Source organism: Orycteropus afer, unplaced genomic scaffold (assembly GCF_000298275.1).
Source record: "Orycteropus afer afer isolate SDZICR_OR568_19922 unplaced genomic scaffold, OryAfe1.0 scaffold00150, whole genome shotgun sequence".
In the NCBI taxonomy this organism is placed as follows: Eukaryota; Metazoa; Chordata; class Mammalia; order Tubulidentata; family Orycteropodidae; genus Orycteropus; species Orycteropus afer.
Window position 1 is genome coordinate 1,273,043 of NW_006921737.1, and position 18,453 is coordinate 1,291,495.

Genomic DNA, 18,453 nt, shown 5'->3' on the forward strand with positions numbered 1-18,453 from the left:
CTGGCTAGGACTTCCAGTACAATGTTGAATAGAAGGTGTACCCGCAACTTTTGCCCACCCTTTCTTTCCAGAGCTTCAGGCCACCTGTGCACACATACCACTCACCAACAGACACTTCACCATACACACATACCATTGGGATGATTTGATCAAAACATGTCCTCATTGTCACCCAAAAAGATACTGGCATGCATTTAGCAACACACATGAACACAATAATCAATAAACACCCTTATATGTGTTGAGGAACTGATAAGGAAGGTGTGCTGACTTGGCTACTAAACAAGGCAGAGGTACACGCTCTACCACCCAACTCAAAGTTTGCTAGGTTCTCAGAAAACAATTGAAGTCCTTTTCACTGGTATCATACAGCCTACTTAAGGGAGGAATGCCCAGAACTCTTGCTAATAGCCAGCTAATCGGTTCACCCCAACAAAGTGTAAGCAGGATTCATGGTGCCCAGACAGTCTGCTGTATTATTCATTCATTTTTCCTCTCTTAAAAATCTTGATTTTGCCCCTGCTCTTTGAATTAGTCCACCAGGCGAATCCTGCCATATGAGTAAACAGTGTGCAAAGTGGCCAACTGTCTCACTTGAATTGCTCTTTGACAATGTGTCTGCCTGCAAATCCACACAGAGCACTCATTGATTAACACACATTATCTACATGACACTTCACACCCTGGTGCACATGTGCATACACACGTGTCACACACATGCATACATGCACTGTGTTAGTAAACACACATGTAGTGAATCCACTGGACCCAACTGCACCCTCATAAAAATAAAGGACAATAGATGCAACAGTCCCAGGCTCTCTGAACAGATGAGATTCACACTTTTGGAACCATCTGATCAAAACATATCCCCATTGCCACTGTTCCTAAGAGCCCCTTCAGTAGACCCTGAATCATGGCTGCTTCTCCTTAAGTTTGAAAAAAAAAAAAGAAAAAAAAGAAAAGAAAAGAAATAGATCTCTTCCAATGTCTTTATTATTATTATAATTATCATAATCTTCAATTTTCAAAAATATAAATAGGTGCACGGAACCCTGGTGCCTGCACGGTCCTGGGGGAGGGGGTGGGGAGGGAAAGGGGTGGGGTAGGTGGCACTCCCATTGGGGAGGGAGTGCTCCCCACCCAGTCCTGCTGAGATAGACACCTGCTAGGGTGGCAGACCCTCTGGAGAGAGGACCCTGGAGGAGGGACCCTGGAGGTAACCCGACTCCCACGCAGCGGAAGACCCCTCACAGGGCTCTCTCCTGCCTGTTCACCCTCGCCAGAACCCCGCCCCTTTGCCCCAGGTGACAGACGTTGCAGCCCCCTGGGCTCCGTCTTGTCCAATACATTCAGCTGAGGATCTGAGCTCTTCATGCCCCGGGCCTCTGCCAGCTCTCTCCAGCTCTTCCCACCCCTCCTCCCTCCTCCTGAGCTCTTGGAGGTGAAATAATTGATTGCACTGCTCTTGGGTAAAGTCAGGAAACAAAAAATAATCTTCTTTATTTAACTTAACCCCTTCCCTTCTCCCCTTGTCCCTGCACTGGTCCCCGGAAAGGCACAACAGGAGATTGAAGAAATGTCTCTAAACTCAGTCCATGGGTAACATGAGTTTGCTTTTGCTTTGGTATCTGGGGGGAAAAATTAGATGCATTTCTGGAGATTTGGGGAGTGGGTGGGTGGGTGTACACTCAATGTGGAATTTTGTTTTTCCTTCTGTAATGGAATTCCTTATATGACAAAAAGCGACAAGAAGAAGACACCATCTCTGTGGAATGCACTGTCAGCTTGGCAAGGCTGCTGGGCTCAGTGTCCTGGGCACATCCTCGGAGCTTTTCTCAGTGGGTAGAGCTAGAGCGTCTTTTGTGGGGGGACCGGGAGTTCCGTAGTCGGCGCTTGTAGGTGGCAGCTGGGGGACAGAAAGATGATGGAAAAGTATTGTGGACCACTCTGGGAAGAAAGTAGGGCCAACTGTAATCCCTCCCCACCTTGCCTTTGTGAAGGTGGCTGCCCTCCCTGCAGAAGCCATGGCCATGGGCTCATGAAGGCAGCCTAGAGCTTTCTCCTCTTCACTGTTTTTTTTGTTTTATTTCAAACCTCCTTGGCCTAAGGGGACTCAGGCTGGAGTTGGAAAGGAAAGCAGGCCACCAGTTTTCTCCATCCTCTTGATGAAAGTGAGCCCTTCCTGGCTCAGGCACCCACCCCCCTAGGGCAGGGGGCAGGACTTAAGATCTCATTGCCCTTGCTCAACTCTGTGGATGGTGTAGGCAGTTGGCCACAGGAGTCCTCAGGGAAAGCAGGCACTGCTGCAGAGAGGTGGCCATTTTTGGCAGACTCAAACCCTGAGCCCAGCAAGGGGTAGTAGGGGGCGATGCTCACGGTCTGTGCAGGTGATCCGAGGCTCCTCCCAGTGCCCGTTGGGCTGGCACCGAATAGTGGGCACATGACGTTGCACAAAGCCCTCAGTGCACTGATACCGCACCAGGGCGTTGATTTCATATCGGTCCTTCTTCTGCCCAAAGGTTCTGGCATGCTCCACCATGGGGGGATCACCGCAGGCCACTAGGGGACGAACACTCTTTAGAAAGGGTTCTCTTAGGGTGTTCTGTGGTGACCCACCTTGGTGATGAGCTGGAGCAGCTACCTCTGCCTATGATGAGACAGTCCAGAGCAGGAGTACCACTTCAAGCCTAGGCACTGTAGGAGAGGTACTGTATCTCCCCACCCTGTGATCAGCCCTGACTCTTGGCAGAAGAACACTTTCATGCAGCACTAAGAATCTGGAAACCACTGGCCTTAATAGCTGGGTCTTGCCATGATACAGAGCAGCAGGAAGGAATAAGGAGGTTCTTAATAAACTGTAAGGAGTGCTGGTGGTGCAGTACCTAAGGCATTTGACTGCTAACCAGAAGGCTGGCAGTTCAAACCTATCAGCTGCTCCATGGAAGGAAGATGAGAAGATGGGGCAGTCTGCTTTCATAAAGATTTACCACCTCAGAAACCTGATGGGGTCGCTATGAGTTGGAGTTGACTCAATGGCAGTGGGTTTGGTTTAGGTTTTTTTTTTTTTTCCCAAAAAAAAAAAAGCTGTGGAGTTCCCAGGTGGTACCAATGTCTAATGTGCTCAGCTGCTAACTGAAAAGTTGGAAGTCTGAGTCCACCACAGGTGCCTCAGAAGCAAGGTCTGATGATCTTCCTAAAAACTAGCCATTGAAGACCCTGTGGAGCACGGTTCTACTCTGATGCACATGGAGTCGCCATGAGTCTAGTCAACTTGATGGCAACTGGCTCTGGTAACAAACCGTGGAACACCCATACACACCAAAACCAAACCCATTGATGTCAAGTCGGTTCCAACTCATGGCAGCTCTGTGTGCTCCACAGGGTTTTCAATGGCTATGATCTTACAGAAGCAGGTTGCCAGGCCTTTCTTCTGTGGCACTGCTGAGTGGATTCAAACTGCCAATTTTCTGCCTAGTGCAAAAGATTTGCACAACCCAGGGACCGGGGCACATTCGTATAATGGAGAATTACTCAGTGATGAAAAGAAATGAGCTACCCAGCCATGAAAGACATGAGGAAGCTTACATGCATATTGCCAAGGGAAAGAAGCCGGTCTGAAAAGGCTATGTAATGTGTGATCCCAACTACTGGACATTCTGAAAAAAGCAAAACTATAGTGACAATGAAAAGATCAGTAGTTTCTAGGGGTTCAGGGGAGGTGGGGACGGATGTATAGGTGGAGCACAGATCATTGTTTCAGGCAGTGAAACTGCTCTGCATGATACTGTAATGGACATGTGACATTATGGATTTGTAAAAACCCATGGGACTGTACAGCACAAACAGTGAACCCTAATGTAAACTATGGGCTTTGTTAGTAATAATGTATCAGTATCATTTAATACATTATAATAAACATAATATAGGAATGTAAGGTCCTAATAAAGAGGGGAAACCATAGGGGGTAGGAAGGTAAATGGACATGCTCTGTACTTTCTGCACAATTTTTCCATAAACCTAAAACTTCTCTGAGTAATATAGTCTATTAAAATAATGCTAATAATAAAGGGGTGGTGGCTCTTAAGGGATGAAGAGAAGACAAGAGGGAGGGAGAAAGCCTGGGAAAGAGGGTGAGACCAGGCAGATGGGCTGCAACTTCCTTATGAAAGTCTCCAGTGCAGGAAAAGTGGGACCTGAAGGAGGCCTGGGGATGAAAGGCCATAAGCAGGAGCAGGTGGGGTCCTACCAGCACCTCGATGCCCACAGACTTCAAGCCAAGTTCTTCAGGTCTTTGGGATCAAAGCCTGACAATTCTGACTCTTTGTGACAGATGGACCCGAGAACTCCAAAGAGAGGGAGGCCCCCAACCCATGTTTCATCTTGGGTGACTTCCTGCAGTCCACACCCAAGGTACCGTGTATGTGTGTGTGTTGTGGGGGTAATTCTGTCCTGTGAACTCTACCCTCTCCCTGTCTATGATCCCCAGGAATAGGCTTGCCCTTGCAGGATCCTTGCCCTGGAGATGTTGTTGCTGGGAGAGCACCTCCCTCCCGCCCTACCCAATCACTTCCCACCTGCTTGTTTTGAGAGATTATGAGACATCAGCAGCTGAGACAAGGTGACTCTTCCCAGGCCACACAGGTAGCCAGAAGTAGGGCCTAAAGTTTTGATCCTATCAGCTTGGAATCTCTTCCAGGTCACCTGCTTACCTGTGCCCTTTTTACACGTGAAGGGCAGGTGGTAATTGCAGGGGACGTCATTCCACTCGCCCTTCTCATGCCAGATCATCACCACACAGTCCTCTCCGGTGGCAAAGAAGTTGTCAGGCTGGTTGGGGCGCCAGTTCTCAAGTTGCTGAGGGTGGGGATGGGGGAAGGTGTGATGAGAAGGCAGGAGCAGCGCAGCCTGGCCCTACCTCCGACCTCCACTTTCTCCTCTGTCAGGTGTCTCCCTTGTCTCCTTTCTCTTTTAGACCAACTTCTGATTCATCCAGGAGCAGCACAAAGGCTGCTGGGAATCTGGTTACAGTTGTCCTGGTGTCAGGGGACCCATGGAAGTAGTTGTATACACAGCCTGGCTCTGGTCCTTCACTGAGCTCAGAACCTCAAGGATTCAGAGTCTTATAAAGGAGCTGCTTGAGTTGCCCCATGACTTACAGCAATCCCATGCACAAAGGGGTGAAATACTGCCCAATCCTGCACCATTCCTATGATTGGTTGCAGACTGAACCACTGTGTGCCATAGGAGGATCCATCTGACCAGCGGAAGTCCCCTTCAATGGTCCTGTCATTCAGACCAATCCACTGTTAGTCTTGGGCATAGAAGCAGATCACCAGGCCTTTCTTCCTAGTCTATCTTAATAATCTGAAACCTGTTCAGCATCATAGCCACATGCAAGCCACTATCGATGGACGACACTCCTCTTTTTCATATGGGCAAACAAAGGCTCACCCCAGAAACTGTCTTGCTTGGGTTGGACTAAAGGGTAGAACCCTGACTCACACTCCAGACTTGGACCAGGCTTTTCCCTCCAGCCTTAATTAAGGCAAAGATAGTCCTCTTCCTCTAATTTAATTGCTAGGTCACATTCACCTCTTCTAGGAAGCCTCCCCTGAGCTCCTTTAGCATTTACTGACCATAGAGTTCATTTAAGACCCTGGTGGCACATTGGTTAAGTGCTTGGCTGCTAACCAAAAGGTGGGCACTTCCAACCCACCAGCCACCACGTGGGAGAAAAATGTGGCAATCTGCTTCCTTAAAGATTACAGCCTTGGAAGCCCTATGGGATGTTTCTACTCTGTCCTATAGGGTTGCTATAAGTCAGAATTGACCCCATGGTGACAGGTTTGGTTTTGGTATATAGTTCATCTAAGGTACTCTGGTTGTGCAAAGGTTAAGGGCTCAGCTGCTGACTGAAAGGTTGGCTGTCAAACCCACCCAATGACTCCTCAGGAGAGAGACCTGGTGATCTGCTTCTATGAAGATGACAGCTAAGAAAACCCTATGGAGCAGTTACTGTCACATGGGGTTGCTATAAGTCAGAATTGACTCAACGGCACTTAACAACAGCATAGCTCATTTGGTATCTATGTTGCTTTTTGTTTCCTTGAGTAGACTTGAGTCCTTTGCAGGCAAGGAACCTCTCTGAAGCCTCTATCTATCCCTCAGGGTGGTTTGCCTTCATTCATTCATTTCCTTCCTCGTGCTGTCATTCCTTTAAGTTGTCTAGTCTAGTGATGGTCTCCAGAGATACAGAATGAATGAGACACATCCCCATCCTTGTGGGCTCACCGTCCAGCAGCTGCCCAGTGAATATAGGGACATTGTTTGAATGTTTCTGTCTCTGGTGGTCTTCATCCAATCCCCTCTCCTTTGGGCTACCAGCTCTGCTTGGTGCCCCTGACATGACTCACCAAGGAGGATCCATCTGACCAGTGGAAGTCCCCTTCAATGGTCCTGTCATTCAGACCAATCCACTGGTAGTCTTGAGCATTGTCTGGAAAGAGGACATGGGTGTTGGGCAAGGGGCTGGGTGCTGATGGTGCCTGAGAGACTGGAGCTCATGGAGGGGGTGGGCTCCTGGGAGTGTGCCCACCTGCCTCTGAGGTCTTCAGAAGGCTCTCACGCATGCATGTTGGGAATACACCTTGGCCACATTCCCAAGTTTGCATGGACTGGTGATAGCTAGAGGGTTAGTTGTGGGGGTCCTGGATGCAGCCAGAGTGCCTGACTCTTCTCTTAAGGAATTCAGGCTGTGCAAATGCCTTTCCCTCCTTCCCTGCCCCTCTCCCCTGCAGCCTCTCTGGCCCCACTTCTGGCAAACGAGGCCCTTTACCCAGATGGCCAGTCTCCTCTTAGCCCAAGGCCCCACCAACTCACTGTTGACAAACTCCTGCTCCTCGGGAGTGATGATGCTGCTCAGGTGTGACTGGTGCTTCCGACAGTGGCTCTCGGCATCCACCCAGGTCTTGCGGTCGGGGAAGTGGTGGTAACAGTGGCCCTGGAACTTGGTCCAGCCCTCCTCACATACCTCCTGGTCTGCAACACAGGTCGGAAGCATGAAGGGGGTCCTGACTGGGGAGGGCAGTTGCTTCCAGTCTGACAGCATGAACCCCTATATTCACTCTACCTTAAATGTAGTGCCCTCAAAGAAGGGAGAGATTCAGCTCAAGCTATAAGTCAGGAAGTCCTGGTCATGAACTCCAGGGCCCTCAGAGCATGTTCCTATGCTCTGGAAAGTGCCTGCGACCCTTGCTCTCCTTGATGCCCTCACAGCTTTTGTCCTGGTGATGCCTGTTCTGGAGGGCTGGCAGCCTCTCTCTGTCTTCAGGGTAAACACAGTTTAGCAGGTCAGGTAAAAGGAGGTGAGAGGGTGGGTGGTTTTGACATTTAAGGCAAATGTGGTTCAGAAGCTCTGAGGGACTCCAGGGAGAGGGAAGGAGCTGGAGGTACATAGGTGGAGATGGCAGGAGGGGCCATGCTGGAGACACAAAATGGAGCTGGCAGCTTCTTTCCAGCAGAACCTGGAGTGGGGATGGTAGAGCAGAAATTTATCTGCTTTGGGTCCAAGGAAGACTCTGATCTCTGAGAAGTCCACCCATCAGAGCTCATTCTACCTGAACACATGGCCTGCTTCTGAGAGGAGGGAATGCCAGCAAGCGTTCATGACTCAGGGGCTCTGTCCTTTTTTTTTGGTATGTATGTGGTAGATGAGAAGAGGGGAGGAACATGCCTCTTCACAGACCCAAATTTCTAAAAGGGTCTCAGTTCTGGAGAAAGGCCTGGTTAGGACAGATCTTTGGAAGCCTTGGGATAGAGGCAGGGCTTCTCTTCCCAACTCTGCCTTCAGTGATCTTGGGATGGGAGCTTTAAATTGGCTCTGGTGGGAGAATTTATACCTCAGAAATTGGCAGATGCTACACACCAAGGCTCTCCCTCCCTCTGTGAGAGCCAGCCATTAAACATTCACCAGCACACCATTGGACAGAGGGAGTTCCAAGGCCCTATCTTCATTGTTCCCTAGGGGTCTCACAGGTGAAGGGCCGCTCCAGAGTCTGAGTGCATGATCCAGGACCCTCAGGCTGTATGGTGGCCTCCCTGATTGGGCACCATCAACAGTCTGGCTGTCCCGGGATAGGAAGGAATGTTAGGCTGAAAGGATGGATGGTTGGTAAGACTGGAGGAGAGACACTTGGGAACAGTGGAGAGTGAAGAGCTTTGGAGGCCAGCAACCTAGGAAGAAAGAGGTAGAGCAGCAGGAGGGCCTAAGGAGGACACCTCAGTTTCCCTTGCTGCCAATGCCTTCCTGAGAGGGACAGACAAAGATCTGGAAAGAAAGCAGGAGAAGCCACAGTGGCAGCTCAGCACACAAGGCAGCCAGAGACACCAAGATGGCATGTGGGGTTACTTAGGCCACCTTGGTGTCTAAGGTTTGAGCTGGGCAGGCAAATTATCTGGGTGGGATCCAGGGCCATGCAGGATGGAGGCTCTTGGAAAACAGAATTTTGGGAAGGCTAGAAGATGCAATGGGGCCAGAGCCAAGGCACTGGCCACCTGTAGGGTGGTGAGGGCTCAAGACTGTAATGGGCAAGGAGATACAGTCCAGCTGGGAAGCTCCTGCACAATCTCTCTGCTCCGTCAGGGTACAGAGCTCTGTCTCTATCCCAGCAGAGGACCCCACTCACCTATTTGTAAACTCAACAGCTGTTGTTTGCATGGCTGTTCCAGAGGGAACCCTCACCCCTAAGGCAAATGTTCTGGCAAGCTGGGGAGAAAATCCTTGTAGCTTTCCACTTCCATCCTAGCCAAGACCCCATGCACCAATTTCTCAAAATCTTGGGGTGAGGATGGAGGGTGGCCAGCTGCAGGGGAGAAGGAGAGTCCAGGCCTCTTCTTCCATAGCCTTAAGTTCCTCCACCAGTCTGTAACCTTGGCAGTGCCTCCAAGGACTATGCAATCCAAAACTATCTCTTAACCTGCTCAGCTGTCTTCTGGAAGCTTTGAGGATGTCCAACTTGAGAATTCATTGAAAATGGTTTTATACTCCTGCAACTTCTGATTATGCATGGGCCATTGCTATTAGCATCCAAAAGCCCCATTCTGCGTTGGGAAGCCCCTGAAATCCAGGAGGATAGGAGGAGACTGGAAGCACCAAGGATGAGAGAGCTGGGGGTTCAGCTGGCCCTGAAAGGGTTCCTGGCACACAGTTCCCCTTAGTGGAGCTGGCAGCCCAGCCCAGGTACAGAAGTGAAGGGTTGGGGAAGGCCCGAGAGAGGAAACTCAGCCCCTGCTCCTTGAAGTAAGCTCTGTTCTCTCTGGGCAGCCCTTTGCCTTGCATGAGGGAAGGAGAAAGAAAGCACAGGTCTGAGTGGCATGGACATGGCAGTTGTCATGGGGTTGATGAGGTGGAAGTGACATGCAGCAGTCCTTGCTCATGCATGCTGGTGATACACAGGCTCTCAGGTAGACATGGGAGGCAGCTTAGCCAACATGGTACATTCATTTCCAAGGCCATGGAGGGGCCACAAAGGTCCCATGGGCAAGACAGTAGGCCCATGGCCATGTTGGGAAGATTCATGGCTGTCATCTGGAGAGAGAACCAATTCTGCCCACCCCACAACTTCCTTCAAGACAAATGTAGGGAATCAGCTCTTGTTTTTGTCTGAATTATACACTGACTGCAACCAGTGGTGAAGCAGCAGCTCTGAAAGCCCTGAAGAAAGTTAGTGTTTTAAAGGTTCCCCAGAGCCCTACTTCCAAAATGCAGACTGGCTCAGCCTGCATGGTTCTCCTGCAGTCAGATCAGCTAATGCCCTAGAGAAGGGTTTTCAAGGGGAACAGCAAGAGAAGGAGTGAGTGAGTGGGATAGGCTTCTCAGTGGTGGCTCCCAGAATGGCTGTCTGGATGGGTCATGGGGGTCCAAGCCAGGGCTTAGAGCCTGTGGTTAGAAGGGAAGGGTGAGGGAGGAGAAGAGGGTGCAGCAGTTAGTAACATTAGCTGAAGCCGAGACGGCCGTACCAATCTCACACAGGTCCCCTCCGTAGCTGGGAAGGCATAAGCATGTGAAAGAGTCGATGGCATCCACGCAGGTGGCTCCATTCAGACAAGGGCTTGAGAGGCACTCATCAATGTCTGCAAGAAACCAAGGGCCACCATTAGGACTCCTGTTGGCAACTCCAGCTTTGGAAACACCGTGGCCTCCTTATGGGTGGCCAGCCCTGCTGCTCTCCAGAGCCCTGGGAAGGGACTGGTTGGGTTTCCTAAGAACTGTTGCTGCTGCTGCTGCTGCTGCTGCCATCTTGGAGTGCTGAACCAAAGATCCAGACAAGGGTTTTCTTGGATGTGTGTTATTCTTGATTGGCAAGCTTGGAGTATTGGAGTCAGGTTTGCCAGTGCAGTGAAGAGATTTTGTTCTTCTGAAACCAAATGACTTTTGTGAGAGTACACATGGAGATCCTCCAAGATGCCTTCTCTTGTGAATATTTTAAGAAGGCACAGGGTCTGAACTAACTTGGAACATAGTGAGCAAGGACACTGGAAGTCAAATTCTTGAAGCTTGTTTAGAAGTCTTTCTCTTTTCCACCTGGGACCTGCCTTCCTCTGCAGTTATGAACGAGGGAAAGAGCAAGGTCTGTAGCACTAGAATGAACAGGCCAGAGGTAGCCTACAGAGTGTAGGCCAGTGAGACAGTGGAAGCATGGGACATTCATATGAGACTCATTAGATTTCTCTGGTTGCAGACACTTCTTTGTCTTTGGAAATAAGATACTCTAGAGATTGTTTTGTAAAGATGAAGACAGCATCTTTCTTGGGGAAGGGACAGAAATCCTGTCTAACATTTCCCCAATAATCTCCTTCAAGCTTAAGGTCCCAGAAGTTGGACATCTCTGGTGAGCCACAGTTTCTAGAGTGGTTCCATCCTGGGCAGTGGGAGACAAGCCTTTGAAGCTAGGGAAGCACTTAGTAAGTGGCTGCCCACCAGCGCCAGCCTATGATGCTTCCCATCAGCCTCTTCTTCTCGAGCAGACTCTTCTTCCCTTCTCTTCTGGTCCCATGATGTTCTTGCTGATCAAATGTGCTTGTGGGACTTGAATTGGTAAGTCATTGACTTTTGCCTTTAATTTTCTCTGCTTAGCCAAGGTCTTTCTGCATCTTTTGAAGAAACCAGATGACCTGGCAGGATCTCTTCTGCTCTCTTCATAGTTGTACTCTCCAAAGACTCATGCTGTTCTTTCTGCTTTTCCTCCCTTGGAAATACAAGAAAAGGTTTTGTAGAAATCCTCTTCCCAAGAGATCAATCAAGTAGTGTATAAGTGGCACCATGATATGTGGTTTGAAAATGCTAAGGCTTGGTAGATGCAGCTACTTTCAGACAACCTTCAGACCCAACAAGGTGTCTACAGGAAGTTTCCATTTGAACAGCTAAGCCCTGTGCTGCAAAGAGGACTCCAGAGTTCTAAGTATGTTCCAGGACTTAGTTCTTCTTCGCTTGAACAGACTTGAGACCATTGAAGTCAATCCTCTGATAAGGTGGCCAAAGCACTTTCCTTTGGATCCTTATAATGGTGGTGCTTTATATACATCTTTTAGACCAGACCTGGGTTTGTGTGAAAAGTGGCCTGAAAATATCCAGTCCTCAGGCTTCTCTCCCTTCCCACGAAGCTTTTAACTTCATCTCAGCGAGTGTGCAGCAGTTCCAACAGTTCCAAGTCTAGAACTGTTCCAAGCAAAACCAAAATGCATGGAGGAACAAACTGAGATCCCAGCATGCACTTGGATTCCCAGCATGCACCAGGATTCCCAGCAGCAGCAGTAGCAGCAATAGGTCAGGCCAGTCGGCAGGGTGGAAGCTGGGGGTGGCTCTCCTGCTTCAGGAAAGCTACTGTTCTCTTTTGTCCATTAGCATCATTATGGGAAGCACTGGGCGAGGGGGAATCAAGCAAATGTAGGCGCTAAAGCAGTTGTATAGAGCAGGGGACAGGAGTGGCTCTGGGAAGAAGAGCCAGATGCCAACCCTGAGGTCTCTGGCCAGCCCATGCGGGAGGTCAGGCCAGGCAGCTTCCAATTGTCCCAGAGGCTTGTTTCATATTATCCATCCCCAGGCTGTAGGGCCCAGGGGGCAGTATTTTGTTTCTGTCTTTGGCTAGAAGAGAACAGATTTAAGGAGGCTGCAGGGACTGAAACTCAAGGAACCAGTTCCTGGGCTCAGAAGCTGTTTTTTACAGGTCCTGTATTCACAGAGAGGAGAAGGGACAGAAAGGCCACAGTTGTGAAGACTAGAAGAGCCTGCAGGTGTTGCTGGGGTGGTTTAGAGAGGCCAGAATCAGCACTGCCAGTAGTGGCAAGGGCCTATGTATCCTGTGGGGGGCTTTCTTATTTGTTACTCAGGCCTTGTAGTGCTTCATCTCTGCTCTTCCTCTGGCTGGAAGGGCCATGGTGGCCTTGCATTGCCCACCTCTCTTTGTGAAGGGCAGTGGGAAGGGCAATCAGACACCTTCTGGCTTCTAGAGCCAAGAGAGGAGTCAGGCTGGGCTCCATTGTGAGCTCCAAGCAGGGGATCCCAGTCGAGGTTTGAGGAGAGCAGGTAGAGGAAGGGAAGGGTTTGGGGCAATGGGCAGACTTCCTGAAGGAAGAGAGGAAAGGAAGGGGGCACTATCTGTGAAGAACCTTCTCTGAGGCAGACACTAGGTCTTACATACATGATCTCCTCAGCAGCCCTGTGGCATAGACATCATGACAGCATTTCATAGGCAAGGAAACAAGTGAAGTGACTTGTCCATGCTCTGAAGTTGAGAGGCAGATCAGAAGAGCTGGAGGAGACAATCAGGAAATGAGACAGGAAGTTGGGCCTTTGCCTATGTGGAGGGAGAGGGATGCTGTGTCCAGGGCTGGGTCCATCTATGTCGTACCATGACAGGAGACAATGAAGCATAGGCTCATCTGTCACCATGAGCAGAGACTCAGGAGAGCCAGAACTGCTGCTATAACTCCTCCTGCTACTATAACTAAAAGGAATGTTCCTGATTAGGTCCCTCCAGCTAAATGCTCCTTAGGTGTAAACTATTCATTTCTCGTACTGTCTCTAACTTGGGAAGTTAAAGCCCTGGTAAAGGCTCGGGGAGTAGAGACACATGCAAATAATTACTTTGATGTCTGGAGACATCAGGCCTCCACCTGGAATAGGTTTTGTCCAGCTTTTGCCTGGGTCGAAGCCCAGAACCTTTGAGTAAGTGAGTTTATTTGGCTCATTAAACAGGCTACATGCAGAGCAGCAGCAGGCACCTTGACTCCAATGGTGCTCAACTAAAGGGATTGTCACTCATAAAGACCATGAATGTTGTTCAGGTCATCGCCTGTGCAACTGACTGTGGCAACACTGGACGAAACTTTCCTGGATAAAGTTGGGAAAAAACTACTCAAGAAGCACAGAGGAAACTTCTTAACTCAGAGCCCCAAACCTAGAAAATGAAAAATGGCACTGAAACAGAAGAGACTGATTCAGTTTTAAGCTCATGCTATTCTAACCGAAGAGCTAACTGAAGTCCAAAGAGCACCACTGAAGACTGGGAAACTGGGTACGAGACCTGGTTAGAACAGTATTTCTCAACTTTGGCTGCACATTAGAACCACCAGGGTATTTTTTTTTTTTTTCTTTTAAATAAAATAGGTAATAGCAATAAGACAGGAATAATTCTAAATTAAAAACAACACCACCAACAAACCCAGGTCCTAGAGCCTCCTGTGTGGTGCAAACAGTTAACATGTTTAGCTATTAATGGAAAGATCAGAGGTTTATATCCACTCAGAGGCACTTTGGAAGTATGGCCTAGTAAGCATGGTCACTGAAAACTCTATGACACAGTTCTACTCCCACACACATGAGGTCGCTGTAAGTCGGAGTTGACTTGACAGAAACTGGTTTTTGGTTTTACGGCCCTCTCAGGATGACTGATCTGTGATCTTTTAAACAACTTGTAGTTCCTGTCTCTAGCACAGAAGAACTGGCGGGCCACTTGCAGAGACCAGAAAATATCTGCAGTCCTTCTGGACTTGAGCTAATTTGAACAGGACTGACTTGGGATCACAGAGGCACACAGAGTTGGTTTAGCAGGTTTTGTGCCGGGCTGACCTTCACCACTGGCTTTTTAGAGATGATGGAGCTTTTCTTCCCCACTGGAGAACTGGGGAAGTGGAATACATTTTTAGTAAATGCCTCTTCTGGCTAAATGCTGTACAAAGATGGTCTCAATCTTTATAGCAACAGTTCTCAACAATGAGTGCACATTATCATGACCTGGCGAGTTAAAAACAAAACAAAACAAAAAACCCCAAAAAACCTAATGCCAAGGCCATGAAACTATTTCAATCAGAACCTGAAGGGAGGGGACCCAGGCACCAGAAGTTTGAAGCTCAGCACCACTTCTTTTTATCCTCATTTACAAATGAGGAAAATGAGGGCTTGGTTATGAGTGTTGAATCAGACTCAACTAATTCCTCAGCCCCTCTCCAATTCTGGTTCCCTGAAGTCCAGCTTCAAGCTCTTTGGGACAATTATCTGTTCAAAGAGGGAGTTCTTTATTTAGCTGACAGTGTTAAACATAGGAGTAAAAACCTCAACTCTTGATCTGACTCACTTACTCAGTGGAGTGGGAAAATTACTTATTTTCTCTGTGTTCCAGTTTCAAATGAAGATGTTATATTACCAAGCTACTCCCAGAGCTGTTTTGAGAAGTAATTGTGGCAAAGAAAACCCTTGGGAAATATACATGCTTTCAAAAAAATGTTGTCCTTACAGCAAGATGATTAAGGGCTATTTGTCACCGACTTTTACTAATTTTAAGGAGCTCTGGTGGTGTAGTGGTTAAGGCATTTGGCTGCTAACCAAAAGATCTGGTTCAAACCTACCAGCTGCTCCACAAAAGGAAGAGGAGGCAATATGCTTTTGTAAAGATTTGTGTTGTTGTTGTTATGTGCCTTCGAGTCAGACCCAATTCACAGAAACCCCTCCTTGGGTTTCCAAGGCAGTATCACTACGGAAGTAGACTGCCCCATCTTCCTTCCGAGGAGTGGCTGAGGGGTTTGAACCGCCAGCCTTCTGGTTAGCAGTCAAGTGCCTTAGGCACTACACTACCAGAGCTCAGCTTTGAAACCCAATGGGAGTCACTATAAGGTGGGATCAACTCGATGGCAGTGAGTTCGATTTGGTTCAATTCTACTAATTTCAGGACCACTGAGTACATCAGCCCTGCGATGGCTTCTGATACCAGTGTGACATTTTTGCCTCAAGTATCAGGTTGGGGAAAAAGTTGCTAAAAACAGAGAACCATGTCAGAAGATGGTAATGGCAGGGAGAAGAGGGCTCTAGTCCTGGAGTTTGCCCCAGTTCCCAGAAGTCCTGCTGGCAATCTGAGACTTTTCTTACAGACCCACACTAAGCTGGCTAATTTAACTGAGCTCCAAAGTGCTTCCATGAAAGATGAACGTCCCCTCTCCTCTCTACACACTCAGGAAAGCAGGATGTGCATAGAGACAATGTCCACCAGGGGGAGCTTCTCATAGGCCAGAGCTCAAACCCTTTGACTGAGTCTTCTCAGCTCTGGGTGGCACAAAGAGTTTACACATGATTACCAACCTGAAGGTTGGTGGTGTGTACCCGCCCAGCAGTGCTGTGGAAGAAAGGCATGGTGATCTGCTTCTGTAAAAATTATAGCCAAGAAAATCCTATGGAGCCATTTTACTCTGTAACACATGGGGTCGCTATGAGTCAGAATTGACTCAATAGTGACGTTTTAATCCAATTTTCTTCAGGGGAAGCCTCTTTCAGGATGGAAGAATTACTCCATCCTTCCATCAGGGATGGCTGATGGTCCATCAGGGTCCCTATGGTCCCTGAGGTCACTAAAAAGCAAAACAAAACTCACTGCCATCAAGTTGAACCCGACTCATAGCGACCTCTCCTTGGATTTCCAAGGCAGTATCACTACTGAAGTAGATTGCCCAATCTTCCTTCCAAGGATTGGCTGCTGGTGGGTTTGAACTGCCAGCCTTCTTGTTAGCAGTCATATGCCTTAGGTACTACACCACCAGAGCTCCCTGAGGTCATTAGGCCCCAGTGAAAAGATTTTCTCCTTGACAATAAGGATAGGACCTCCCTAGGCCATCATCTCTGGTCACAGAGGCACAGGTGTGCTCAGGTACATCCCCACATGGGCAAAGGCTGACCCCAATGGGGGACAGAGGGATAGTTATGTACCCCAATGCCTGTGTATACATCCATATATATTTACCGTATAGTGGATATATACAGTATATTTATATTATATGAGTATATAACATATAATGAGGAGCTCTGGTAGCATAGTGCCTAAGGCGTTTGACTGCTAACCAGAAGGCTGGTGGTTCAAACCCACCAGCCACTCCTCAGAAGGAAGATGGGGCAATCTACTTCCGCAGTGATACTGCCTCGGAAACCCAAGGAGGGGTCGCTATGAGTCGGGTCCGACTTGACGGCACACAACAACAACAACAATATATAATGATATGAGTTAATTTGAATATATATTAATGTATATAAACACAGAATCATCCTTCTTTGTGTATTATGTAAAGGCTCTTGGAGCATAGTTGCTCAGCATGGTTTCCCTGATAGTGGTGGTTTTTCCCAGGATTCATTTCTCCATTTCTGCATGTGTCCTACAAGTGAAGCCCTTTTATGAAAGACCCTGGATCTTTAATTGTGGACTTAGGAGAGAGGCTTGGGATAAGGGGCATGTGGCAGGAGAGACAGCTAACCCAAGGACATGAACTTGGAGGTAACTGGGCATTTCTTCCCTCAAGGGTAGTGACATTGAAAAGACAAAAAGTCATCATGGCTTTGGATGTGTCCACGGATTGGTATGTAGCTTCTAACTTTCATTGTGGGAGCCACTTCCAATCAGAGGACCCTTAGTTGCTTATCCAGGCCCCATCTTCACAGAGTACCACAAGTGTGTGGTCTGTGGCTAAGGACAAACAGAGAGCCCAAATGGTACGTGCCCAGGGGAGGGTGCCCTGGGTCACAGTTGTCCTGCAACCATGACCCCCTGAGCTATCACTGGAGTGAGCAGTCCTGTCTGTCTCATTCTATTAGGGAAGGAAGGGGACCCGAACCGCAGCCAGACTTGAGTGTGGAGAGGCCTCAAGAGTTTTCCTGGTGGGGCTTACTGGGCATGATCCTCGACAGCCCCCTCAGAGTTTCCCTTCTAGAGGGGTGTGACTGGCTACACCTAATACTCATTCAATGCAACATTTCTTTGAGGTCTTAAGTTTTATCTTTAAAATCCAAGCACAGTTTGTGTTGTACTCATAAAATAACCAATGGCGTGACAGAAAACAAATTACTTACCAGTTTGATTATTTGACCTTTTTCTCCTACACTATCATGCAAAACAGACACCCTAGAAAGATGTGCCATATTTATCTTGTTTCTCTACCCCGACACATCACTGTGCACTCTCTTAGCCCCATAGAAGAACCCAGAGCCTCAGCTGACATCAGTAGCCTTCTCCTGCCTGCAGTCCCTTCTAGGGAAGGAACAGTCCATCCAGGCCCCATCCTCATGTCACACCCCCCTCCCTGCCCCAACCCAGCTTATGTGGGTCTTACCAATGTCACAGTGCTTGCCAGTGTAGCCAGGGGGGCACAGGCATGTGATGCGTCCCTCTGTTTCCTGGCAGGTCCCAGCACCACAGAGCTCCTCGGCACAAGACCTGGCGGGGGCTGCAGTACCAGGGGAGAGGTTGAGCATCAAGAACCCAGCCTCCCTGTGTACCAGTGTAGCCTGTGAGGGCTGACAGTCAGGGCACAAGGCTCCCATGGTCCACGAGGCTGGTGTGGGTCAGTATGTTTTGGGGGACTCTGTCCCTCCTGGGCACCTGCCCCATAGCATCTGGGAGTCTTTCTCTGATTGTAAAAGCTAATTCAGCTCAAAGGGAGGTGTAAGTTCACTTCAGAGCAAAAAGCCACTGTGTCTGATGCCTGGGATTAGAGAGGGCCCAACACTCAATTCTGTTGAGGTGAAACAATCATCATAATATGATAATACAGAGGCATCACACGGTACCAGGGGTGAGGTGGGAACATGCGGGGTCTGAAGTCAGGACACAGCCCAAACTACATTCAACAGTTCATACAGATTTTAACCCTGCACAAACGCAGAATAATTTGGGCATAAATGTCATCAGCAGATTCATATCTCACACTCCTTCTAGGGCAGGGTGATTGAGTGGAATTGCCAGTACTATCTAAAAAGTCATCTTCCTCTCCCCCTGTGCCAGGCACAGATAGTGGAATTCACATGTAAATGGTCATGTAATGGAACTCCACTGTAACGATGACAATCACTAATATTTATGAGTGTGCACTGTGTGCAAAGTTTGATAATAGTGCTTCTTTAATTATATATATATAATT

General features: G+C 48.6%; 1 protein-coding gene across 1 annotated transcript in view; it reads right to left on the reverse strand.

The window, feature by feature from the left end:
- Positions 1-1,838: 1,838 nt before the first annotated feature.
- ACAN (aggrecan) overlaps positions 1,839-18,453 on the reverse strand; it is a 38,457-nt gene continuing 21,842 nt past the window's right edge. Inside the window, exons 13-19 of the mRNA XM_042781684.1 lie at positions 17,647-17,760; positions 10,021-10,134; positions 6,883-7,041; positions 6,417-6,499; positions 4,713-4,857; positions 2,380-2,562; positions 1,839-1,909 (exon numbers count right to left, since the gene is read on the reverse strand). Of these exons, the coding sequence (XP_042637618.1) occupies positions 1,839-1,909; positions 2,380-2,562; positions 4,713-4,857; positions 6,417-6,499; positions 6,883-7,041; positions 10,021-10,134; positions 17,647-17,760 (869 nt within the window). The remainder of the gene's footprint in view (positions 1,910-2,379; positions 2,563-4,712; positions 4,858-6,416; positions 6,500-6,882; positions 7,042-10,020; positions 10,135-17,646; positions 17,761-18,453) is intronic.